The 27,099-nt window shown below is 43.2% G+C and overlaps 1 protein-coding gene across 48 annotated transcripts in view; it reads right to left on the bottom strand.

Annotated features, from left to right (window-relative positions):
• Nucleotides 1–27,099, bottom strand: part of RBFOX1 (RNA binding fox-1 homolog 1) — a 1,434,211-nt gene that overhangs the window by 90,291 nt on the left and 1,316,821 nt on the right. For 36 of the 48 annotated variants that reach the window (XM_079121725.1, XM_079121726.1, XM_079121739.1 and 33 more), the window contains 5 exons: nt 26,735–26,878; nt 20,073–20,126; nt 13,777–13,869; nt 11,947–12,007; nt 3,704–3,757 (listed from right to left, as the gene is read on the bottom strand). In XM_079121725.1, the coding sequence (XP_078977851.1) occupies nt 3,704–3,757; nt 11,947–12,007; nt 13,777–13,869; nt 20,073–20,126; nt 26,735–26,878 (406 nt within the window). The remainder of the gene's footprint in view (nt 1–3,703; nt 3,758–11,946; nt 12,008–13,776; nt 13,870–20,072; nt 20,127–26,734; nt 26,879–27,099) is intronic. The other 12 variants (XM_079121708.1, XM_079121711.1, XM_079121706.1 and 9 more) reach the window with 2 other exon arrangements.

Here is a 27,099-nt window from a genome sequence, read left to right as displayed (position 1 = left end):
AACACCCGCCTGTCTTTGGAGAAGATTTCTATGTGTTCATGGGATATGCTGATTTATGTATCTCTGCTTCTGAAGCCTGGTATTGAATAAGAATTTTAAAGAGTTCACCTAGGTATGACTTGAGGAGAATCTAGGGGGGGAAAAACAACTTCCAAAATGAAAGACCTTTTGTAACAGCTTTTAAAATGTTTCCCCTGGAATGTGTGTGAGGGAGAGCAAATGTCATAATTTATCAAAGCAAATTAATACTGTTCAGCTAGTAATTAAAGGTCCTCATTAAGAAGTGAACTGCTTCCCCACACCCACCCTGCGTTAGCAATAAAAATGCACTCGGGCATCAAAAGGTTATATACGAAAATCAATAACTTGCCATTTTATAATTAAAAGAGAAAATAAATGTTAGGAAAAAGTCCACTAAATTAGGGAAATTACCTTTAGGAGAGATTGAAAATATTGATTTTAATTTACAAAATATGTGAACTTTTCATGCCCCATTCTGAGAGACAATTGGAGGTTGGGTTGTTAATTCTGCATAAGCTTCAGAAAATCAATAATTATGCTAAGGGAATATTATGAAATTTGTCATTAACACAATGTCTTCCATATAGAAACGACTAATCTATCTGGCTTTCTATCTTAGGTAGATACAGGGCTGGCCTACTAAATACCCAAAGCCAACCAGGGTCAAGATCTTCATTTCAGCAATCAGACACACTCAAAACTGTAAGATAAAGCCAGGGTATTTTTATAGCTGGGGAAATGTAAAAGGCCCCACAAAAAGTCAGGGATCTAGAAATGGAAGACGCTGGTTATACCTGGATATGGAAATGCATGCCTCCCCTCTACACCTCTGCACACATCCATTTCACACAGGCAGCACCTAAAATGTGAGGTTTACGTTCACTGGATTCTCAGTGCTTACAGGTCTTCAAACATTACACAGGAATTGTGCAAGAGTGGTGGAACAGACATTTGCCCATATTCCCAAATATCATGAACTCTGTCTACCCAGAAGGACCAACAGGGGTGAAAGAGAATACCTGGCCTTATAGGCAATCCAGGTGTCAGCAGCATAAAGCCTAAATATCCAGGTTTCTCTAGCCAGTGCTTATTCTCCCAAGCTCCACTTCCTTTAGGATTACATCTATTAGAACATCTCAAGAGCAAAAACCTCCAGTTGTTCAGGTTCCTTAAAGGTTCTCCTGACACAACCAATTAACCCACCCTGGAATAGGGTGATGGGGTTTGGAATAATCCAGAATGATTATGTGTCTTCTTTCTCATATCTGGTTTGGACCCAGACAGGTAGCATGGTCACAGGAATGATGACCCTTACTATCCACCCCCAAAATCATGAACTCCTCTAACCTGATTGTAAAGAATCCTGGCTCCAGGATGGTCAAAGCCTGATTTCAGAACGTGGCCTACTTCTGACCAGCCATGAATTGCAGGCCAGCAACACAGACATTTGGTACCTTAGTTTTGTCCTTGTCAAAACTGCCCTGAGGATGGAGCACATTCGCTTGTGTGAAGTGCTGAGAACAGCACCTGGAAAGTACCAAGTACTCAGCAAACGACCCCTGCAACGCGCCCTTTTCCCACGGTCCCCGGCCTTCCTCCTGGGGCTGGGCCCTGAGCTACTTTGAGTACTGCTCCAATGCTCTAGAAGGAAAGTATACCAACTCCTTCTTGTATGCGTGCATCCGACTGAGCTACAGCCCCATCTGAATGTTTCCTAAACACCCACAGACACACGTGGGGCCTCTGGGAGAGATCCAGGGTCTTCCTGATTAAGAGGGCCAAGCATGCCAGAAGCTACACTGCAGGGGACCCGAAATAGGCGTCCTCCTCTGTCACATTTCAACACCAGCCTCTCCACAGGAAGCCCTCTTGCTTTCTTTCCTTAACAGGAGAAAACCTGCGGATGGGCACACGGACGTGGACAGACAATCTGCCACCTCCCCAGTGCACCATATTATGCTCAGACCACGGGAGAGGTCATGTCTCTACACAGGAGCAAGATGCTCTGCTGCAACACCTGCCCAATACTGCCTGTCCCCAAACAGACTGCAATGCCCCAGATCCCAGGAATTAACTGCCCCCAGGTGGACATTCTGAAAATGAAAGAGCTAATCCTCTCGTGAATTAAGAAAAGGGTCTTCCAGTCTGGGTATGCTCAGAAGTCATCAGAATCAGCTCTCAGCTACTTTGTACCCATGCCAGAGAGGTAGTGCATTAAATGTTTTTATTTAGGAAATGTGTTTAAGATGCTGACTATTTGCAAATACAACTACGATGGTCAATCCCTTTAATTTTAAGAAACATCTATGAGCTGGTTACTATCATTATCCCCATTTGACAGATGAAGCAACTGAGGCACAGAGAGGTTAAGTAACTTGCCAGAGTCACACTGCTGACAAGCGGGGGAGCCAGGGTCTGAGCTTGGCTGTCTGGGGTAGTTTCCATGTTCCTCACTCTGCTGTGTGTCCTCTTGGGAACTGGGGTCCATGGTGTAACCATGGCCTGTCACCAAGTCTCTCCTCCTCCACAAGGGCCAACACAGCTTCCACTTCACAGTGGCAGACTTAGTCTAGGCTCCTGGTAAAACTCACACCAAAGAGCACCTGCAAATATGGCCGACCTGAAACCCAGAACTCTGCCCTCACATTGAGCCACCCCAGATTTACCCAATTTTAAGCTTTTATCAGATGGGTTGTGGTACTGGGGTAGCTCTGCCCCAGTGTTCCCTTCTCACCCACTAGGGCTGAGGCTCAGTATCAGTTGAACGGCAGAAGTCAGGCGTCCCAGGAAGCAAGAAGGCTTGGGGCATGACTCACTGTCAACGGTGGCTAAGTGAGGGATTCTAGATCAACTGGGTGTTTATTTCTCCTTTTCCAGAAGCAAGACACACTCCTTTTGCCTTTCCATGTGGTGAAACTACAGCAAGGGTTCTAAGTGTTCGGTGTAGGCTTGACAGTGAGCAAGAAGACACCAGAGAGCAGGGACAGGCCAAGCTGAGCACGTCTGGACAGGGAGCCTCGGCCCCTGTTGCTCGGGGGCAGCCCTCTCCCCCAACGTGGGAGCCCAGCTTCCTCAGAGCAGACTTTCCCTATGGAGGGTGGCTGGTGCTGGGTCAGGGAAGGGGTGGGGGAGAGACAGACCCTAGAGGCAAAGTAGAGAGAAGGGAAATTGCTAAGGGAAGTCGGTTAATGGAGAAAGAAAGACAGCGACATTTTTTCCAGGATTCTAAACAGGCCTTCTCTTCAATAGGCCGACTGGCTGCCAGGTTATGGGAATAATTAAGCCGACTCTCTGCTTTGCCAGGAAAAAGAAGATGTGACCCCAAATGGAAATGTATGACTAAAAGACACATTCAGGCACGTGGAAATAAATGGGCATGGGCCGCTCTCCATGTGTGCAAGATGCAATTGAACAAAAGCCTCAATGCCTTCTTAGGGCAAACCCAAAGTGAAATGTCACAGGATCAGGGTTCAGTGCTTACCCCACAAGGTAACTCATACGGTTCACCTTTAATTTTTAAAGGGTTTTAAACACTGTTGGTTTTGCCCCAAAAAATCATTCAGAACTTGTCAGGATGAGGATTCACTGGGTGCAGATTGTTTTTACAAAACCCATTCCTTAATGGCAGGCAAAGCACATTTAGAAAAGACCAAGAGGGCAGCGTGCAAAACAAACTCTTTACCTGCATAGAACTCAGGACTGTAGACGGCACCCACAACTGGATTCAATTTCCAGCCTTAAAACAAATAAAACAAAAGGGTTATTACCAACAACAACTTCCATCATCACAAAGTAACCACAATTCAAGTTGGTTGAAGGTTTTTTGTTTTGTTGTGATTTGCATTTTAAAAACTAAAGGATATATATTTAGGGCATGTATAAAAATATTTGCCTTTGAAAACAATACATAACAATGGATTTACGCCCTTCTTTGATTTTCTGTCAATGCAAGTTAATGGAATAGAAACTACTAGCCAGCTCCAGGTGAACCTTTTGAAAATGATGTAATTAATTTTCTACCATATCAATAACATACTCTGACGATTATCATTCCCAATTATGACCCTGAGACTAGAGGAATTCTGGAGTGCTTTATGAATACTGAAGAAAATGGTACTTTATCCCTTGGAGATTTAGTGTGGAATATATTTTTAATGCATCCAGGAACCATAAAAATTCTTAATCAGCACATGATATCTAAGGTAACTTTCAAACATCCTGTCTATGAGATTAACAGAATCCTGTAATTTTCCAAATGCTCTGGATGGAAAGTTTCCTTTAAAAGGAGTCCTGCCCTTCAGAAATTTTTCTCAAGAAAAGATCATACAAGAAAATTCACAAGTGGAGAAGCAGATTGTAGACCAAGGGACGTTACCTAAGGAACATCTCAGAATGACCATCTTTGAGGGGTGTGCTCATTCCTATTGGAAAGTCTTCAGGAGACCATTCATTATAGGACTTTCTTTTCGGTACCAGGGATTGAATCCAGGCGTGCTTAACCACTGAGCTGCCACCCCAGCTATTTGTTTCTTAATATATTTTATTTAGAGACAGGGTCTCACTGAGTTGCTAAGGCTGGCTTTAAACTTGCAATCCTCTTGCCCCAGTCTCCCAAGTCACTGGGATTACAGATGTGTGCCACCATACCCAGCTTATTATAGGACTCTTGAAGAACAGAGGATGCTGAAGTCATGCCCTGCCTCATGTCCATGAGCAGAAGGTCAAAGACCAAAGCTCCTGAGAAAGGGAGATGGTGTCCCAACCCCTGGATATGAAGGAAGATATTTACAAAAACAAGAACTCTGCAGGACTTTCCAGAAAGGAGAGGTATGACACCCTAGCTGGCCTGAGTGAGGTGTCTCCCTGAAAAGCTGCGAGGTGTCCCTAACCATCCATTCAGGAAAACAGAGGCCCCAGGATCTGGTGAGATCCAGAACTTTCTAGAACTTTCTAAGAATGTGTTGTTTCTAAGAACTTTCAGTTCTAACTTGAATGAGCTGAATGGTTTGCGCATTCTGGGGGATGATTTCAGGATAATGTTTTTCAAAGTAAACTTGGATCACCTGTGAGATATTAATGGGCACTCTTGGGCTCCCTTTTAGACCCATAGAAGGGAACAAGAAATTCTGAGGCCTACTTTTCTCATTTTACACATGAGACCTTCTCTCTTAACACTTGTCATGTCTTGCTTTACAGAATTTACAGCATGCTTTTAATCAACATGCAAAATGACTTCAATTTCACCCACTGAAGTTCCAACCACTTCCAAAAAGAAGTGGGGACATGGGGCTAATATCCACATTTCATGTTATTTGGAGTCCAAGAGAAAAATAGAGCAAAGTAGTTTGAATCGAAGGGTTAGACATTTTTAATGTTCTCCCTCTTTTTAGAACTCCACAGAAGTCCTGAACTCTGAAATATATCTGGAATCATGCTAAATGAATAATTAATTACTTTATTATTCTCCTTCTTCTGCCCCTTGTTCTCCATCTCACACCTGCTTAGGGCCCTACATTTTATGGGCTATGGAGAAGAAGCCCTGTTCACACTCCAAGGTTTTGTCCCATTAGCACCTCTAAATACTTTTTTTGTAGGTAATTCTACAGCACACTATTAATTTTGATGTCACTGTCAGAGATTGTAAAGTATGCCAGTGGCCTTTTGTTTTCTCAAAGAAGTGGATTTCTCAGAGGTGTCTTAGACTGTTCAGAAACCATGTTAAATCATGTTACTCGTATCTGCCTTTATCTTCCTTATTTGGACCAAAAAATTCATCCATCCATCCATCCATCCATCCATCCATCCATCCATCCATCCATCCATCATGTCTGTTTATCCATCTGTCTTGTCTGCCTCTCTCTGTATCTATCTACCTACCTATCATCTATCTATCATCTATCATCTATCTATTGACTACTTATTTATCTACCTCTCAACTGTTCACCTGCCTGCCTATCTGGCATCTATCTACCTGTCTATCCATCTGTCATCTATTTTTATCTGCCTACCTACCTATGGGCCATCTATCTGCCTGTTTACCAAGTGTACTCATGAAAAAATTTCAGTCAATTTAAGACTAATATAAATTAAAGGCTATTCTCCCTGGCCAGGTGGTCCATGCCGTCTCATGTCTGAGGCACCAATTGAGAGAGGTGATTAATAAGGTCACCTCTGCAAGAAACCAACTTGGAATCTGTGACCTACAAAATGTAATGACCCTGCTTGGGTGGTTGAGGGAACATCGGTGCAGATATGCCATTCCTTCCCATCCCAGATCCTTGCCCCTAAACAAGCCTGCTCCCCTATCACTACAGGAGCCACGGGGGTCTTTCTGAATGGTAGGACTGGCATGAAGACTCAACTTCTTCTCACCTTAACCCTGAAGCACCGTTCCTCCTGAAGTCAAAGGAGCTGTCCTCATTCCCTGGACTGCTCAAAACAGAACTCCTGATGAATCTCCTCCATTCCCTCCTTGTCCTCATATGAGACTTGCATTCCATTAGAGAATCCTCTGAGGGACTTAGGAAAGTCCTTTCCTTCTTCTCCACTGTCACCATCCCAGACGGGTACACTTCTACCTCTTGTCAGACACGTCCCACAGCAAAGATCACCATCTGCTCTTCCCTCATTCTTCCTCCCTCCCCATCTTTGGTCCCACTGAAGTGGCCATAATGATGTGTGAGAAATTACTTAGACGTGTCATTTGCTGCTCAGAATGCAACCACTTCCTTCTGGACCTAAGATAAACACAAATTCCTTACCTTGGTCTAGAAGCCCACACAATCTAACCTTTGTCTATTTATTTTGTACCACTGTCCCCTTCTCTCCAAGTCACAGTGGCATTGACCTTTTCGATCTGAATACAACCACCTAAGATCATTTTGGATTCAGGCTTTGCCTTGTGCCTGGAGAACTCTCTGTAGCTCTTCTTCACAAAGTTGTCTTGGTGCATTAGATCTTCGAACTCTTCCCAGTGTATGCCCCTTTCCCACCTTCCCTGGAATTTTTCTTTGATTCAATGGCCAGTTATATTTTCTGCATAGCTGTTCAACACTACCCGGATTTATCATCTTTCTATGTTTGCTCTTGTTTTCTATAACCACACGTCTATAACCTCATTAAAATTAATGGTAAAAGTGGGCAGGACTGCTGTCCATCATGAATCTCCAGCACCTGAAGAGGTGTTAGGGAAATATTTGTTGCTCCATAAACATTTCCTTGGTTTCATTCTGAAGGAGCTGAAGGAACACAGAGCTTTCTCTAATGGACTCTCGCTTTGGGCTCAGACTGTCTCCTTCCACCCTCCAGTGACCTACTTCCTGATAGATGCTGTACATCTAATGAAGGACCTGCTAGCAATTGACTGTCTTCCAGGGAGAGGCGATGAGAATCCAGCCCTTAAAATCACCTCTGCTCAGATTTACAGACCTTGTGCAGGCTTATGTAAATGTATGCAAATCACATGCAAATGAACCCATAGTTTCTACAACTCCTTCTAGTACCTGGAAGAGACCCTTGGGATAACCCTGCTGGAGATGATGAGCCTGCACTGTCAGGGAGACGGGGAAAATGATCCCGTTTTAAATGTCTTAGGCAGTTTGTGTACAGCCCCAGGCCTGGCAAATTCAGAGATTTTGATCAAGGACATTAAACCGAACAATGAGGCTTACAACAAAAAAGAGAACAGCTGAGAAAGCCCACCACTCGCAGCATCCCAGGGCCCCCCTACAACAAAGCAATGGAGCAGAGCCTAGTCACATTGGGTCTGCTCCAAACCAGACACTGGAGCGGTTTAGGGGGACCTCTCTGAGGCTGGGCCTCAGGAGCTGCATCTAAATCAGCAAGCACTTCTTGCCCCAAATTTAGCTTGCCCAAGGTAACATGTGCAAGCCTTCTTAAAAAAAAAAAAAAAAGACCATAGACTGGGACCCCTAGTTTTGGTTATGCTGTAATAGGAGTCAACAGGAGCACCAAACACACGTGCTTTCTCCAGGGCTCTGCTGGGCTGAAGAGGAAAGAAACACATTCCAGAAAGTACCCTTAAACACACTGCAGGGGTTTCTAAAACTGCATACAGGAACTTTCTAAAGGATGCAGTAGGATTATCAGGGACCTGAGAGCTGAATGGTGCAGGAGACAATGTCAAATGGAAGGGAATTTGTATTTGCAATTTTATTTAATTACACATATAATCTCAACACTAAGTAGTCGCCTTATTCCTTTTTCATTGTGAATACTAAGTCAAATTCCTGATGGGTACAGTGTAAAGATCACACATTCAGACACACAAGAACTGTCCTAATGTCAAAAGGAAGGGAAGTTAATTGTTAATTGCACATTATTCACAGGAGAGTTTTGGTTTGATTCAATCTTTTTTGTTGTTGTTGTTGGCAATGTGGATTTATGACCAACATTTAGATTTTATCTAAAATATATGCTTTCTGGTGCTCTAGAAACACTGGTAGAGCTGGCAATTTTGAGTTCAGAATCCCCCAGATAGCTCTGTCAGAGAGGAGGGTTTTCTTTTACTGTTATCCTGCCCCATTCTATCCTCTAGTCTAGTAAGACAATGGAATATTGTTAGACTGAGCTTCTCAGACTCTCTCTGATCATACATCTGCTCAGTTCTTGTGTGTCTGAATGTGTGATCCTTACATTGTACCCATCAGGAATTTGACTTAGTATTCACAATGAAAAAGGAATAAGGCGACTACTTAGTGTTGAGATTATATGTGTAATTAAATAAAATTGCAAATACAAATAAATTGTAGTGAAAGAAATCAGAGTGTTTCCACACCTAACCTTGAATTGAGTGCTTTCTCTCCCATACTGATCACAAATACCTACTCCAACATGATGTGTTCAGGTCCCATGATATGTTTAGTTCCGACTTGAGAAAATTGGTGTGAGTTGAGTTTAGACAACTTGGCTACAGCTGAGTGGCCAGTGGTGAGCACAGCTGATAGAGGAAACAGAGTCTACCTTTCTTTATCATCTTGGAGATTTGGTACACTTGTCTAAAAATCTCTAAGAAAACGAAGGAGTCATATCTAATGCCCATGCTTCCCCATTTCCAAGAAGTCCCTCCATATCTAACTCTTAACTTGATTGGCAGATCCAGTTTTTGCTACCCATGTACACAGTGAACCTAGCTCCTCTGTGCAGGAAGGTCTTCTTGGGTATTATAGCCTATGCCTCTTTGTAGAGCTTTCTGACAGGTAGAATTTCCAAGTCTGCTTTCCTTCTACAGCATTCTCTCATATCCATGTTTAAAAGTCCCGGGAATGGAACCTGCACACTCCATGACTGTCCTAACCATAATCCTCCACTGTAGCACCTCCCAAGTGCATGTCTCCCATTGCATTTAAGGTCAAGTATCCTGCATTGTTGGAAACTCCTCAGCTGTTAAAGTTTTGGCTGGAGACATGATTGAAAGAATTCATGGATGTGATGCTGACCCTGAAACCCGTTTTTCTCCACTGGAAGGTAACTTGAAACTTGGAGGAGCAGTCATTTGTAATTTTGTTAAAGCATGATTTCCACGGTTTATGATAATGGATTATATAGCTAAGGAATGAACCTCAGGGATAGTTTTATTTTCTCACTTCAACATGACTTCATGGATTCCAATTTATCCTTCTTCACCATACCTGTACCAACTTGCTAAGAATTTTAAGAATCCTACGGTTTCCCAGTAATACCATACTGCAATTTATGGGAAATTTTATTTATAGTGATGATATTTACTTCATAATCAAAATAAAAGACATCATCAATTACTTCCCCCATCTTGTCTCACTTTTTACATCTCACAAGTAGAATAAATAATATCCTTTGTGCAAGTTGTCATTCGGTGCCTTTAAAATGTTTCTAAAAATGCATACACAGCATTCCAGAAGGGTTAACTATTCATGAATAAGCTTTGAATTGTGTCCAAAAGTGCTACAGGTCTGCTTTCCACAGTTTCCAATTTATAATTCTTCCTTTAAAAAAAATGCATAAATGCAGGTATACACACAGCTTACAGAAAAGTATTCGGCTTCCTTGTTTCTCACTTGGCCCACATGAGAACCTTTGCTAGACATACACACACAGAGCTGTGACTTCATAATTCAAGAAAATGTACAACAGTCAGGTTGATGTCACCACAGACAATAGGCAAGTTGCAGAGCTATAATTTTTACCCAAAGAGGGTCCCTGATACATAAATCAGAAGTTCACTTCACTCAGTGCTGGGAATTCAAGGTCAGTTGTTGAAATTGTCTATACCATTTAAGGGTCGATTTTGGATTGCTGAAGCCAGGAAAAGTGTTGAGCAGAAAAATAATTCTTGTGGTCTTTCAATTTAAAACCATATCATATCAAGGGTGTTACAACTGTGGCGTATCTGCCTTCAATATAATGGTGCCCCTTTCCTAAATTCAGAACAGAGTGACTTTGTCCCATGTGCAGGAGGAAGAGGAAAAAAACAAAACTATCAAATGCTAACATTGTTTATGACACACAAATGCAAAGAAGAAATAAAGCATCAGTCCACAGTGAGATTCTGAATACATCCATATCCACTTTTATGGAATATTATGTAACTACCCAGAAGAGTGACTTTGGATCTGTGTGTATTGACACTGGGAGAATTCCACATTGATTTATCAAGACCCATTAGAAGCAATGCACCATTTATGTCAAAAACACGCATGCAATGCTGTGAATGCTATCCACCTATATCTATTATACAAGGTAAAGCTGAACAAGCAAAGCTGTAGACAACAACCTGTAACAGTGCTTCCTCTGAGGGGGACAGAGGAGAACAGGCTAGCAGTAGTGAGAGTCAAAAGACACCTGGGCTCTGTCTTGAAGGTTTCCTTCTTTTAAATGATTTTTTCTTTTTTAAAATAATTCTATGTCCATATTACATGTATAATCGAAACTTTAAAAATTTCAAATACTTTTACCTTTGATTGTAATAAAATCATTATTTTTAAAAAACCTATAAGTCAAAGAAAAAATCTTCTTGTCTCACAATTCAATGCCAACTTCAGCATTCTGTGAAATTACTTAGATGAAATCATACTATCCACATCTTTTTCTATTACCTAAGAAGTTTTATTTATTATAGGACACTTCCTTGTCTTTATCCTGCTCATTTTAATGAATATAATATTCTACTAAGTGCAATGCACTTAAATTTACTGTGTTACTTGCTTTTTAATTTCTGATACAATTAAATATAAGATTAGCATAACCAGTTTCCCGTGTACACCTTAAGAGAGATTATTTTGAGAAGGATTAAAGAATCAAAATATTTGAACATTTTTAATAATGCTTCATATCCATATGAATTGGTTTTGAGAGTTTCGAGGAGGTTTCTTGGTAGGGGTAGGCATGCACTGTCCTGAAAGTGTCTGCAATACACAGCCACCTCCTTCCCTGGTGCCAAGTGGCCCTGGGCCCCCAGAGAGGAACACAAGGCCCACTCACACATTCTGCTCTCCCTCTGGAACTCATGAGACACCTCCCAGGTACTCCAGGAGCCCAGGAGCTCTGGAGAAGACTCTGAGCCAGAACAAAATTATGCAGCCACATCTCCAGGAATGATAGTGATCAACAGGACATGGGGCTAAACTTACAGAGGAGTCAAACCTCCACCCTCCTGCAGTTTAACAGAACAGCAACGGATTACCCAAATAGCTCCCCAATAATTGCCGGATCTCCATGGGAGTTACTCTAGAGAGGCGGGAGGAGGAGGGCACACACACTTAACCCGAAAACTAGGTTCGCCTTTGTTGTGAAAATTATCCCATTGATTTAGGTGCTGCCTGCAGCAGGTCAGCAGGCAGCACCCAGGGGCCAGGGGAGACAACTGCTCCTCCTGGGAACGAATTCCTTGGTTAACTCACAGCTTCAGAGCTAGAGAGATCTACTCACCGTTTGTATAGGGGTTCACGGTCTTCTTATTTGTCATTACGCGAGCCGTGGCATTATTTACCTACGTACATAGAAAACTCAAATGAGTGCATATTCCAGAGCTGGCCTGCAATTCAATTAGTCGCATGCATTATGACTGTGATTACTTATTAAAAACAGAAAAACAAAACTAAAAACTAAAATGCATTTTAATTTATAAAAGGCAGTAGGTGCATAACAAAATCATACATTTTTATAATTACATTTACTTCATAACCATTTTAACTTACAAATCATTTCAATAAAGCAATGTCATCTCATTTAAAAGTTTAATAAAGAGACAGTAAAAGCAAATTAAAAGATACTGCATAATTGAAGATTTAAAAGCATGCGTGTACTCCATGGTAACACAGAAACAATAAATCGTTTTTTAAACATAAAATAAGGTTCATATGAAGGAGCATGCAGTGGAGTAGAAGAGGGAAGAGACAAAGTACAGGGAACATAAATGTCAAAAAAAGGGACAAACAGGTTTAAGCCGTGTGCAACACTTTGGGAGGGAAGGACCATCTGGAAGCAACATGTAGCATTCAACACTTGGAACAAGAGCCTTTAACATCGCAGGAATTAACAAATCATTCAAGCTTTAGAGTCACAGCTAACAAAAGGATAAAAGAGAGGGTGCATTGTGTGACACAATATGGAGTTAACAATCTGAGTAAGATGTACACCGGTCATAACTCAATCCAGTCAGAGCCTCCCAGGCTAGCTTAGAACGTACACTCAATTACAGGCGTACCAATATCCAAAAAAATAGAGCATCAAGAAAACTTAATACAACAAGTCAAAAAACTTCACGTGGTAGATAGATATGTATAGAGATATATCAGCACTAAATACGTGAAACGGCAGATGGACTTCACCACTTACCATTCAACACCATCGCCAGCATGGTTTGTATACAGTTACCATGGTTACTGAGAGTTTGGTGAGGGGCCTAAGCGTTACCGTCGAGGGGGGGAAATGAAAGGCAAAATATGCAACATCTTACTCCAAAGACTGCAGCATTTTTAACTGGTAAATTTTTTTTTTTCTTTTCTTTTTTAAAGTTTTAACAAATATGACCCGGGGGCTGCATTGAGGGGGATCCCAGTGGTACAAATAACAGATTCGTGGAGCCTCTGAATTTGGGTACTCGTATTTTCAAAGAACAGGGGCCAGATATTGAGCAGGAAGTCCTGTTTGGTTATTCACTTTATAATCAAAAGAATGCAAAAACTCCAACTGGCTTCTTAAAAAAAAAAAAAAAAAAAAAAATGAAAGGTTTAATGACAAAGCCCTCTCATTTTTTTTTTTTTTTCTTTTTTAGCAAATCTTTTGAACGCTGACTGCTTTCACGATTTGGTTTAATTTGCAAACCACTGAGGATCCCTCTTCAACCCTGAAGTGGAAAGCAAAAGAAACTGTCCTGCATATTCGGTTTGGTTTGCAATGACTGTCTTCTCTTTGGAACCTACTGCACCCATTGTTTATAAAACATGGAAAATAAAATGAAAAAAAAAAAAAAGAAAAAAAAGATACTTTCAGATTAACCTTTCTTTTGTCTCACTTTTGCCATCCACCTTTCAGCAGTAATAAGATCAACACGATAAAGTAAAAGTAACAAAAATAAATAAATAAATAAAGTAAGGCCAGTTTTCCTTTTTATATATAGATATTTATATATATATATAAACGATGAGAAGGGAGTAGGGTCACATACAAGACGCCAAAGATGCATCTGGAACAACGAATGAGCGTGAAGCAGACATTGATAAAAAAGATGAAAAGGAAAATATTTTGAACATGCACCTCGATTTTACGGCCCTCTACCACGGTGCCGTGTAATTTCTCCCTCGCCCTGTCCGCATCGGCACTATTTTCGAAAGTTACGAAACCAAATCCCTGCATGCAGGAGGGAGAAGGGAAAACAACATGCATATTATTATTTCAATCAACGACCACTTTGTCACGTTCTCTCGCTTTAATTTCTATTCCTCGTCCTGACTTCAGTTCTGTAACATGCAAATTAGAGAAATTATAAGAGTACTAAGATGTGCAATTATTAAGCGACCAATGTGAACAAGATTGTTTTGTCTGTCACCGGTTAGCTGTAACCCCCGAAGAATTCAAAGAATGATACCAAAAAAATACCCTTCTGAACGGCACTACAGAAGAAAGGAAACGGAACGAAAAGAAAATGAGATCAAAATAAAGGTACGGTGTCTTCACAGAGAATAAAATGAGATAACGAGAAAAAAAGAAAAGGGAACCACTTTCTGGACATGCAAATTAAAAAGTAAAGTAAAATAAAACGTGTGCACAGAATTCAACAATGAATGCCAAAATCCTCTAACATTGCCTACAGAGTCATGCGGTGTGGTTTTAAAAAAAACACCTCTTCCTCATGCAATCTTAGGGTTATTCGAATTTGTCAATTCTACAGCCCTCACTTCTCAAAAATAAAACTTTCAAAGCCTAAAAAAAGGAAAGACCTTTTTTTTTATATATATAATAATAAATCTTAAACTCTTGGAGCTAATAAACAAAAATAATCACATGAAATGAATAGAAATAAACTTCTGTTGATTAATAATGCAAATAATTCAAGTAATGGCTTATATTCATACCTTGCCCCCCACCCCACCAATAACATCCATGCTTTTGAACTGGACAAGTTTTCACACGACTTCATTAACTCAAAAGGACAAGGGTGTGTATGTATTGTAAAGCTGGAAGACACTATGCTGGTACTCAAGTGTCATAGCAACAGGTGGCATCTTAAGAAGCTGCGTGGACAAAATGTAACTTAGAGTAACACTCTGAGCTCTTCCCCTCTCACTGATATAGGACAAATATACCCTTTGCTTCCCCACAGGTACATATTACTTCTAATATTTCAGCCTCAAAAACCAACCCCACTAAACTTCATACTGTCAAAATCCATCTTTTGTCTCCACTCACACTGTTCCTAAGAAGAGTACAGAAAATAGGACATATTATTTTTTTAAAAAACCCCTCAACACATTTGTACATCTTGTTCAGAAATATGTACACCAACCTTTTGAACAATTCCAGTGTAAATTTGCCCAGCTCTTTGGGTTTTCAGTGCAAAGTGAGTGAAATAATGCATTCAGTTGGGATTCTATTTGAGCTGGGTAAACCTTACGTAAAGGTAAGTAAATGTTTGTTCTAACTCTTAGGCGAGACAGTATGATATTTGGTGTTACTGATAAAATGTGCAGTAATTACCGGTAGGTAAGTAGCTATGATCAACTGACGTTAGCTCCTGGTCTTACAGGTATCTACTGTGGCCCTCAAATCTAAGGACGTTACAGACGGGCTATCCCGGGGCTGGCTGGAGACAAATTTCTGCTCATAAGGATGGACTCATTGAAGGTAGAAGCTGTGGATGTGTTCAAGAGAGAGTAGACTGATGGTCGCTTTTCAGGAGTTCACATTTAAAGAAAAATTAAGTTTCTTTACATTGGGAGTTTGGATAAACTACCTTTCAGCATCTTTCCCAGAGTGAGGATTTACGATGGGAAGAAGTCTGAATTATTTGATCGATGTAAGATTACACATTCCACAAAAGAAAGCTTCTGCCTAGTTTTGCATACTCTCAAACTGGGTGCTAAAAAAATACTTGCTAATTGAATAGTTAAAAAAAAAAATAACTCCTTAAAAGGAAAGAGACAGATTTTTTTTTTTCCCTCTCTCTCTCTATTCAACAACTCTCTCTTTTGGTCAGTGGGTCCCAAACTTAGTTGAACATCAGAAGGAATAGGAAAATATAAGAGAAATTTAGATTCTTAGGCACTGTATCCTGTCTACTGGATCAGAGTCCCAGAGTGGAGCCCAGAAATCTGTTGCCTAAAATACTGCTTGCGTGACTCAGCAGTGAGATTTGCATCATCTCTCACGTCCCTGTGTGCCACCTAAAGAAGGTTTTGGTTCCTTGTAATCAGTAGAATTTTGTATCACTGGTTTTGACAGAGTGATCCATGGGGTGTGCTGAGTTTATGATTGTAATGTTCAAGGTCTAGGCAACATCCTTTGTCCCTGTGGGACCAGCCACCTCTATTACCATGGTCCTGGAAAAAGAGCTAGGTGGGCTGAACTCGGGGCACCCCTGCCCTGCACTATCCTAAAGAATCTGGCTCTCGTGTTCCGCACATGAACCCTGATGGCCTGAACTCAGCATGCTGTGTATCAAGGAGAGATGAGGTGGAACTAGAAGCATCTTTGGGATTCTAAGGAAAGAATGCACACTATAAAGGAAAACCCCAAGCTTGTCCCCTCACCATAAGCTACTGAGATGATTTCTTGAGATTTGCCAAGGTTGAGTCAAAATACAGCTCACACCAGAAAGAGTCCTGGCTTTCCTAACCAGTTCATTGGAAATCTCCATCTCCCGCCCAGGCTGGAGTGGCATGACCTTCCCGGGTCAGAGGTCATCACAGTTTCCACCTGGGAGCTGCACTGTGACCGGAGAGAGGCCCGCAGCCCTCTCCACCACCAGGCATGCTCTCTCCTGAGCCCAGGCGGCTTGGAAGGCAGCTGCCATGGTTCCCTGTGACCCGCCTCCCAGTCAGAACTGCATCTCAAGGCATCAGCGACCTGCCATCTTAAGAAGCTCGCCAACATTTTTTTCTCAGTCTTGCAAAGGAGCACAAAACAAGCCTGTTCTGGACTTGGCTTGGTCAGTGGCTGCAGTGGAACTCCTTAAACATGAAGAAGGGTCACAGGGGGTGGCCAGTGCCCTTCAGCTGGGAGGCACCTTCCCAGGGTCTACCATGACAGAGGCCTGGGGTGGAGAGAGGGCTTGGTGCTTCTTGCAGAGAGGGCCTCTGTGTGGCCGTCTGATAGGCGGGCATGGTCAACAGGCCAGATGACAGTGGTCCCAGATGGACTGCCAGACCAGAATGACGGGCTTATTTTAAACTCTTTCTGTGAATCATAAATTCTGGCCTTCCTGTATCCCAGTTACCTTGCCTTTTTGGCCTCTGGTGTTGTAGGTGACATCCTTTTTGGCACTCACATAAACACCCATTCTGTATCCAGGGAACGTGTATTTAGGAGGAGAGAGGTGGGGTGAGGGTCTGCATTCCTCTTCCTGTGCTCCAGCAGCATCATGTCTATCCCTCCTGCCTTCTCTTCCCCGGCAAATGCCCAGTTTTCTTCACTCTTGGCTGGCAAGTCCCTTCTTTCGAGAATCTTCCCCATCTCTAACAGCACTGGTCTGCCCGTCTGGATCTTAACAGCCTCTCCATCAGTTAGGGACACAGCACATTTTCTTGCAGTGGCTCATCTTCATGATCTGTCTGTCCTTGTGCTCAGGAGAACCTCTGAGGACAGGAAACGCTTCTTTCTTGCCCGTGGTGGGCCTATAGATAGATGGATCAAAGACTGAACTGCGTACTTCCTAGGTCTAAAAGCTAAACCTGGCTGTATCCCCCGAAAAATCATTTCAGGGATAAACAAATTGATTTAAATCTTCTAAAAGGAAAACAGTGGTAGGATTGCCAACCCTAAATGCTATCCACCTCTGGTTATCAAGGCCCAACACGTCTTTTGACCCTGTGGCTTTCCTGTATCCTTGGTATCTGTATATATATATAAATTACTTAGGTTGTACATTCCCAGAATATTCTGAAGGCTTCAGTGTGTGCACAGGCACCCCTGCATATGCACACATGTGCACAGAGCTGTCCTCACTGGCACTAAGAGGCCTGCCTCAGGGACTGCGCCACAGAGAGGGAGAGACCACAAGGGGAGAGTCCTGCCCCACAAGGGAGGGCCCACCACCTCCGGGCTGTCTTTCCCGCACTGAGTGACAGAAATAAGGTCATAACACAGCTCAGTTTTCTCGACCACTAAAATGAAAATGCTCCTCTAAAGAAGGTCCTTTCCCATGAAAGATAATGTCAAGTATGACAAATATCCCCATGTGAGCCACTGCCCCCATTCAGCAGTTCCCTGTTAAGTTCCAGCAGCACCTAACCAGTCGGCTCTCGCACCTGCGAGGCCAGTCCCTGCAGGAGCCCACCCACCCACTGGGAGAGGGAGACTATTTTGGATGCTTCCTAATGCAAAAGAAACATGGAAAAAAAAAAAAAAAAAAAAAAAAGCCTAATAAAGCCAGGTTCTGGATGTGGCAAACTTAAATGGTCTTTTTCCCAAAGCCCCCAGAGACAGGCTAATCATGGGAATGACGAAGAAGCTCAAAAATAGCAATACCATTGTACTTTCAAAATAGCAAACCATATTCTTCTAATGTCCCCAAAGAGCTCTGGAAAAGAATGAAATAGCTTTCTTCAACTGGCAAAAGTTACAAAACAAAATATGAATTCAAAAAAAGAAAAAAAGCAAGTTAACCTAAGAATTTTCCACACAGCGGGGTGATAGGCAGGCCCAGGGTGAGAAGCCGGCTGGCCAACATCAGGGCATCTTCCCCAGTCCCCTCGGGCCAGGGTGAAGAGCGTTCAGCCTGGGTGTACTTGTCTCTTACTGAGCTTTGCTCTGCAGACACGGAGGAGCCCCTCCGGGTCATGATTTTCATAGGATATGCAGGAGGGTTAACTTCTCCCTCACCCCCAGCTTGGAGACCCATCTCAACAGCCATGTGACAAGAAGGACCATTAAACGTCTGAAGTCATAGAAAAAAGACAAGGTCCTTGAATAATGAAAACCATGGAGCAAAATGGATTGATATATATATTTTTAATTTATCTGGCAGATCACAATATCATCTTGTCCATGGCGGAGAGAATGCTGGAATTTTCTTCAATTTGATCAATACTGTCCTATTCAATTGATATTAGGTCTACTTAGGAGGAAACAGATGGTCCAAGCAATAATAAATTCAAATGCTTGCCTCATGGGGAGGAGGTAGTTCTGGAGACCCGGTAGCTACCTAGCTCTGTGGCCTGAGATGCACTGGATCAAGCCAGCCCTGGGGAACCCTCCTGGATCCTGACTTGTCCCAAATGACCTGCAAAAGGAATGCTACGGAGCCCAGCTAGCATCTCTGTAACTGGGGAGCAGTTTCTCAACATCCAATTTCATAGGAGAGGGAAACTCAAAATTCCCAAGGACCTGAGGCTATCAGCTAGCAAACAAAGCAGAGCTGTTGAAGGCTGGCTCTCTGTCACTACAGCCAATTCCCATCCTTTTCTGATATTCCCTGTTTCTCCCCAGTGTCTGCAGCTGGGTCTTCGGCTTGTCTCTTCATGGGAGATTTGGATGGGGGTCTTGAATTTTCTGTGGTAGCTGTAAGAAGGGACAGTTGAGTGACAGTGGCACTGTGCTTGTCCCCTGAGGGACAGATCTAGAAGGTTTGTCACGATGCAGACTGCTGGGCCCTAGTTTCGGAGTTTCTGATTCGGTAGCTCCTGGCTGGAGCCTGAGAATCTGCATTTCTGATGAATACCCAGGTGATGCTGCTGGTTTGGGACCACACTTAGCCAGTGAGAGAGAGCATGCTAGGAAAGAGTTCTGCTCTTTCCTTCTTTCAACATCTATCTCTTTTGAAAGTGCTGGAACCTCTTCATATAAGCCTCTTGACTTTTACTAACACATTAGCTCTGGAAAAATCTATTAAAAAATGGGTTTCCTAACAAAAGCAATCTCAAAGCAATGGTACGTGGCAACATGCTAATGAATAAAATTACATTCAAAAGGTTGGTGTATATGAGATTTTCTCCCTTACGACCCAGGAAAATAACTGCACTTTATTAATACAGAATAATCACATATTTACCTGCTCGTGAGACTATCAACTCACTTTTTAATATAAAGAACATAATTATCACTGAAAAACAAAAATGTAGCAACAGCATTATTTTTTTAAGCATGGGTAATTTTCCTCTGGAAACTTGAGATATGTATATATAGAAAACAGCAATTTTAAATTACCCCCTACACATTTTTAAACTGACCCCAATGGATTTCCCACCACTTTGGAAATGGGCAGGGGTCTCTCAAGGAATTCCCACTGACGTGTATTTTCGCAATGTGTGAATTAAAACAGTGCAGTTGTTTCCCCTCATTTAGAGCAAACACGTTATAATAAGCTAAACAATTCTAACATGAATTAAGTTGCTTACCTTTGAGCCGCGCTCATTAAAAATTATTTCAACATCTAAGATTTTACCAAATTGCTGCAAAGAAATAAAAATATTTTATAAGCAAAGAGAGAAATGGACTAAATTGTATGATGCACCCTGGTAATTGTTCCCCACATCAGATTCTTCTTCCCACATTTAATATCAAGGATATACATTTTATATTGTTGTACTAGTAAATAATGCCTTTGAAACAAGAAAAAAAAAAAAAGCACCCACACATGGCATCTCTTTGGTGACCTTCCCTACCGGGTGAGGTGTACCGTCAGGGTCTGGTGCAAAATATTAATCAAGAGGTTAATTCACTGTTCCTTTCTTTGTGTGCACAAGAGCTTTCCCAGGCACTGAGCCACAGAGATTAAAAATGGTGAGTTCAGATAATGAGGCTCCCAGACTATTCCACTAGCCTCTCAGAGACACAGGCTGGTTGAGGAGGAATTTTGATAATAAAATGTCCAGCTACAGTGAGGTTTGGGCTCTGAGCTCACATCAAAGCTAAGAATGGCCAGATCATGTGAGACAAGTGAACTACAGACATAAAAGCAAGTCCACCATCTAGGTGCCCACCCTCACCAAGACATCCACTTGGTCATGATAGCCCAGGCCAAAGTGTGACCTCCCTAGGGGATATTCATATGGTTAAAGAAGTCAGCTTTAAACCACCAATACAAGGAAAAGTTCACAAGAAAGTTTCAGATCACAAAATAAATTGGACAAGCTGGGCGTAATGGTGCATGCCTATGCTCCCAGTGACTGGGGAGGCTGAGGCAGGAGGATCAGAAGTTCAAAGCAACTCAGCCTCTGCAACTCAGTGAGGCCCTAATCAACTCAGTGAGACCCTGCCTCAAAGGTAAATAAATAAAATGACAAATAAATTGAAAAGCCAAATAAAATATAGACACCCTGTTCAAATTAAATTTCAGACTTTTCAGGATAAGTATGTTCCATGCAAGTATAAGTATGGAGTTTCAATTAAGTATAAGTATGGAGGACATACTTAATTTGTTATTTTAGTTAAGTTCAAACTGGACGAGCATGATTTGTGTTCGTTTTTCCTTGTTAAATCTGGAACTGCTCGTGAGAAATGTGCACCTCGTGATTCTTGATTCTAGCTCAGAAAGAGAACGTGGGCTCTGGAGCTGGAGTCACCTGATGGTCCCAAGCCTTCTCCCTGATTTTGGAGTCAGTGTTCCAGTGTCCTGTGAAGTGGGGGTGCTTTCTTGGGTGCGGCCCACACTGCGTAATGCAGGTGGACGGGGTGATGTCCAGTAACGCCTCACGGTGGAGCGGAAGCAAATGCCCATTCTAGTGATGAGAACAAAGACACAGAAGGACAGAAAGAAATATCTCCACCCTCTTTCTTTAATTCTGTGCTTTCCTACCATTCCATTTGCGTGTGTATTTGAGGTTTCATGGCCCCTCTGTTGCCCGAGGAGAGTCTGTATTCCATCCCTCTCCTCTGGGTGGGCACACTTGATGTGCCCCTTTGCATCAGAGGGCAGGGGGCTGGTGGGGTGAGGGCCCAGCAGCGCGGAAAGGGAACACAGAATGAGAACACAGAGAGGCAGAGACAGCTCACTGGCCACTGGGCCTCCCTAGTACAACACCAAGAGACCCAGAGAGCAAAGGTCAAGGGGATCCCTCTGACACCCCAGAAAAGACACTCGGAACACACAGGGGCTATCCCTCAGAGCACACCAGAGAAACTGGCTTCCTTGGAAAGACAGAAAGCACACACGCAGGCCTATAGCCTGAAAGTAGCTCTGGACCTATCAATGAAAATTATTTTGACTATGGGATAAAGCAACTCAGAGCCTGTCATTCTGTGCCTAGAAACGTATCCTCCCAGGCAGCGGATCACAGTCTTTCCCTTCTTGAGCACAAAAAGTTCATCGTCTCACAGACAAGGGAATGGACAGGGAGAAACTAAGAGAGATGGAGATAGAAGACCACACAGCCGGCAGGTACAGCCGACTCTCCTCCAGAAAGCATGCCCCACACTCACCTGGTGACGTGTGGACACTCACAGATGCTTTGGGTCAAAGGAATATTCTTTTTTTGTAGCATTTTCAGTGCCAGGTTTTGGTCAGCGAAAAACCAAGAAAAAATAAAGAGGAAGAAAACTTTCCAGGGTGAGAAAGGAAGGACTGGCCATTGAAGGGCAAACTGATCTTAGAAAAGAACCCTCCAGCGTGTGAACAGCTGAGGACCAGAGATTCTGATCCACCTGCCTCTGAGGGTTCGGTTCTCTTTCAGGCATGAGAGCCTAGCGGCTTACAGATTTATGGAAAGAGAAGCCTGTAAAGGACAACACTGAAGAGAGGTCACCAGGGAGCATTCTCGAAGCAGTCAACAAAGCCACTGCCTCTGATAGAAGGTTGAGGAGGGAACCAATCAAATAGCATTGTCTGCAGGCATCACTCCTTAAAGAAACAAGGGCACCCTGCATCCTGCAAAGATCTCAGAGGTCCCCTTCTTTGGCATTTGCCACCGGGTTGATGGCTCTCCAAGCCCCAGAAGCGAGTCGGAAGAAGAATGCTAATGCAGGCCCCATTTCTGAGACAGTTGTGTGCTATATTTATAGTATCAACAGTTTAATTGGGAAGTTTGGTGCTAATGATGTAAACACAGCTGGCACGTTTTCAATTTCAACAGACACGACTCCTCCCAGCCCTAACTAGCATGCGTCTGCTCAACAACGTCTCCGATCCACACGCGGAGGCCCGATCGCTGTATCAAGACTGGCACACACTTGGGCAAATTTGCACCAAGCACTTTCAGACATTCTCAGATCAAGTACTATTCCTCTGAAAAACCGCAAAGGATGGGCTGTGGACACAGCACAAACCACAGAAGCAGAGGTCAGTGTGAAGCGTGTACGGAGAGCCTGAGAGTGCAAACATGGCAGTGTCCCTGAGGGCTGGCTTCGGTGCAGGAACAGGAGGTTCCTTGCAGTGCCCCCCAAATGACTTCACTCCTCACGACAACACAGCAGATGGAACTGCGCCTTTCCACCGCAGGTTCAAGGAAGCCCGTCCGTTACATTCATCAAGCGTGATCATGAAAGCATCTTTCACACACGTTGACAAATCATACATCTGTTTGTCAGTGACAATAAAGAGAAACTTGAGTGGGTCATTTTCTTGCCAAGAGGGTCTGCGTCGTGATAAGGAAAGCAAGGCTGTGACATCAGTCAGCGCACTGTGCAAACTGGAGCTCTGCAGTCGCCGCGCAGCTGCTTCTGCAAACAACTTCACGAGGGCACGTGCTGTATCGGCGATTCCATGTGCCCTGACCTATGTCTCTCACCCCAAATGCTTCAATTTTAAATACTGCACTACATGGAGAATTCTAATCGGGAGATATGCCCTGCAGTTAGTTTGGTGGAAATCCTCACATTCCCTTCATGGAATCAAGAACTTGGATGTAGGATCCCTAAAATGCAGATGATCCAACAGGAAGGCAGCCAGGCCTGGGACCCACAATGCTTCCAGATAAATGTGTGGAATCATTGCCACAACACTACAATAGGCCATGGACTCACACCCCCCTGCTGTCTTGACACAGCCCTGGCTTCTGTTTTGTATATGGTAGCCACCTAACTTCTTGACCAAGGAAAGGTCCATCTTATAAAAAAAGAAAATGAAATCTACCATGAGCCACACGTTGGAACGAGAGCATCCCAAAGAGCAGGAAATACAGGTAAGAAGAGCACGCTGGGGGAAGGGACCCAGGATTCCAACCCCAGTAAAAGACTGCACCTACAAGAAACGAAAGGTGCGCCACCTGCAGGAGCCCTCAGGTGGCCTTAGCTGCAGACACCATGGTACAAGTAGCAATGGCTCCAGAAGTTGTTATGACACCGCCAAGTTTTAGGCAACTTGACAAAAGGAGGCTGCTTTTTGTGTCCTGTAGGTTTTTTGTTTGTTTTGGTACTGACTGAGGATTGGGGTATTGAGCCCAGGGGCACTTAGCCACTGGGTCACATCCTCAGCCCTTTTTATTTTTTATTTTGAGTCAGGGTCTCACTAAGTTGCTGAGTGAGGCTAGCCTTGAACTTGTCATCCTCCTGCCTCAGCCTCCCAAGTCACTGGGATGGTGGACGTGGGCCACCATGCCCAGCTCTCATTTTGTTTTGACTTTGAAATCTCCACGCCCGCATTTCACAAAGGAGACAAGGGTGTGTGGGGAGGGAGGAAGATCTTTGTATTTTTCTCTAATGGTCCCCATTGTGACCCCTAACAAAGTGAGGGGACAAAGACAGGAGACAGTGCCTGAGACAAGAAGATGTCGCTTGTCCATAGGACCTGACAAACTCCTGGTTGGAAGAAAATGTGATTTCTTACAGTCACCATGACCTGAAAGAGAAAATTAGTGAAATCCCCGGTTTCCTAGCGGGGACCCACCAGGATGTCACAGATACCGTTCAATGTGATTCATGCTGTTAAACATATCCCATAACAAGATATGGCCTTGCCACCACCCGTTTGGCCAAGAAGAGCAGATTTCCAGTGCTTAAATTCCATTTCTTCAGAATGGTGGCTGTAAACCAGGAAGCCTCAGAGTTACTGCGAAGGGTCCAGGCATCCAGATGTGCCAGTAATTTTTATAGCTGAGACCCACAAAAAAATAAAAGAAAACCCTCACATCCTTTTTAAAACGGACACAGATGCTGTATGTGATGAACAGAATTAATTTTAGTGTTAATGAATGTAGACTGCATTTTCCTAATTGAAAGATCCTAAGTGTATCTATCATCTTGTCAGATCGACATCTTGTTAGTTCCTTGAAAAGGTTGACTTAAAAAAAAAAAAAAAGAAGAAGAAAAAGTGGCTCTGAAACCAGTAGATTTTGATGCGGTTTGATAATAGGTAGCGTGACTTTTGGGCAAGCTCTTTCTCCATGACATCTGCCCTGCCCCTGAGAACAGAAAGGATGGGATATTAACGGAAGCAGGATCCCTTCTCTGTGATGTCTAGCTGTGAATATTCTGAATACTGATCTGACTTGGTAATGTCGCCTCGGGTAAATTTCAAGACCAGGCAGGGAAACACATCCTGAGGGGTGGAAATGGGGTGTGCCACAGCACGTGACAGCAGAAAAGAGTGTCAGGTGGTCGTCCAGGGGCCCGAGTTCAAAGCCAACATCACGGTGGCACTTGACGAGGGAAGAGAGATAGAACAGCAAGACATCCTTCTAACCTGACATTGCAAAGAGAATATAATTCCTCTGACTGCCCATCATGCAAAACCGGTCTCACTGCTTTGCGCACACTTAACCTCGACTCTAACTTTGAATGCTCTGCACTTTTCAAAGTCATCTTTGACCTGAAAGTGCCCGAGGGTATCTCTGTTCTGCAAGAGTTAGAGGGCTTAACTCAAGGTTATTACCAAATGAGAGAGATAAAAGTGCAGAAGTTGACCTTTTCCTTCGAAATGTCAGGATTCAAGCCTGGGTATCTTAAATATTAGGATGCCTGTTCTGCTTTTGTGTCAAATGCATACTTGATAAGCATCATGTGTGTTAAAGAAATAAAAGGTGTAAGCTAACCTCCAAATCACAGAGCACTTGAGGGGGGACTCAGAGCTCCCCTGTCCATGTAGAGAATACCAACTTTGCTCAGAAAGAGGCATTCACTGGTGCATCTTCTGATTCCTTCTGTAACATTTGCATGCCTCCACAAACTCTTAGAAGGGTCTCCAAGCAGCCCACCTTTGCTCTAAGTCAAATGCTAAGAATGTAGTGCTTTTCACGGAATCCACACTTACAGTCATTGCCAAGGCATCATGGACAAATGTACCGACTACATTTGCAGAAAACAAACACTACCCAAGCCCTCTCATAGCTTTGTCCTTGATGGAGCTGAGACCAAAGAGATGACAAACTCATCCTTTCCCAAGGTGGAACAGACAGATACCTTCCAGAAAAAGAATCAGCGTGGAGATGACCTACAAGGGAGCACAACTATCATTTATTTTCTCTGGGTCGGTGGTGGCTTCTGACTCGTTCTATCTCACCAGGGTGCCTGGACAAGGCTATTCTTTGGGAATAGATCTGAGTCCTTGTCACTGATCCCACGAGACTGTATTTTGCAGGAATCAAATCAGACGTCTTGTATCTGGAGTGGTGGTGGTTGTAGGTGTTGTTTATTTGTGTTTTAAAACTAAGCTTTAAGCAGAAGGAGTCATTTTACTTAGCTGTGTCTGAAACCTAAATGCTTAGTGCCTGGGAAGAGTGGGGAACAGGAATATGTCATGAGTCACCCTTCTGGAGAAGCTGATGATAGGAAACGGAACCGTGATCACTCCCAGCGTTTATTTTAGCTATGACCTGAGGTCCCAGGCCACTGAGTTTGGGATCATCAATGGGCTAGAGTCAACAGTGGGTAATCGAGAAGTTTGTTTTCCACTTGATATTCAAGTGACTTATTAGAAGACCATTTGGCAAAATAGAAACACTGTGAGCATAACCATAAAAGATAAAGTGTAATCATAAAGGGATCCTGGCCTCCACATACCCACAGAGGAGACTCTAAAACGCGCCCTCCCACCCCCGAGGAAATACGTCACCTTAGTACCGGGCGTAGTCAGAACTTACAGGAGGAGGGACGCTCTGAGGACTCTGGAGAGAAAGGCAATACTTACACCAAACATTTGCCGGAGGTCCGGATCCCGGAACCGGAAGGGGATATTGGAGACATGCAGGCGCTTGGGCTGGGACTTGTTTTCTGTGTTTTCAGAAGGCTGTGTCTGGGGCTGGCCGTCCGTCGGTGCTGCATCATCTGTCTGCTAAGGGAAAAAGAGGACAGTAGTCTCTGAGTGGACCCAAATGCTCTGTCCCAGGGTGCACCTGCCCCACCCCTTCATAGAAGAAAAATGCCAGAAAAAGAAAAAGGGAAGGAAGTGCTCAGTCATGCATTCAACAAATACTTTTTGAGTTTTCTCTGGGGTCCATCATGGATGCAGTATTCAGCAGACAGCAAAGCAGAGAAAAATCCTTGCCCACGTGG

This window comes from Sciurus vulgaris, assembly GCF_902686455.1.
Source record: "Sciurus vulgaris genome assembly, chromosome: 18".
Taxonomy (NCBI): domain Eukaryota; kingdom Metazoa; phylum Chordata; class Mammalia; order Rodentia; family Sciuridae; genus Sciurus; species Sciurus vulgaris.
This window is presented reverse-complemented; position numbering and strand designations above follow the sequence as displayed.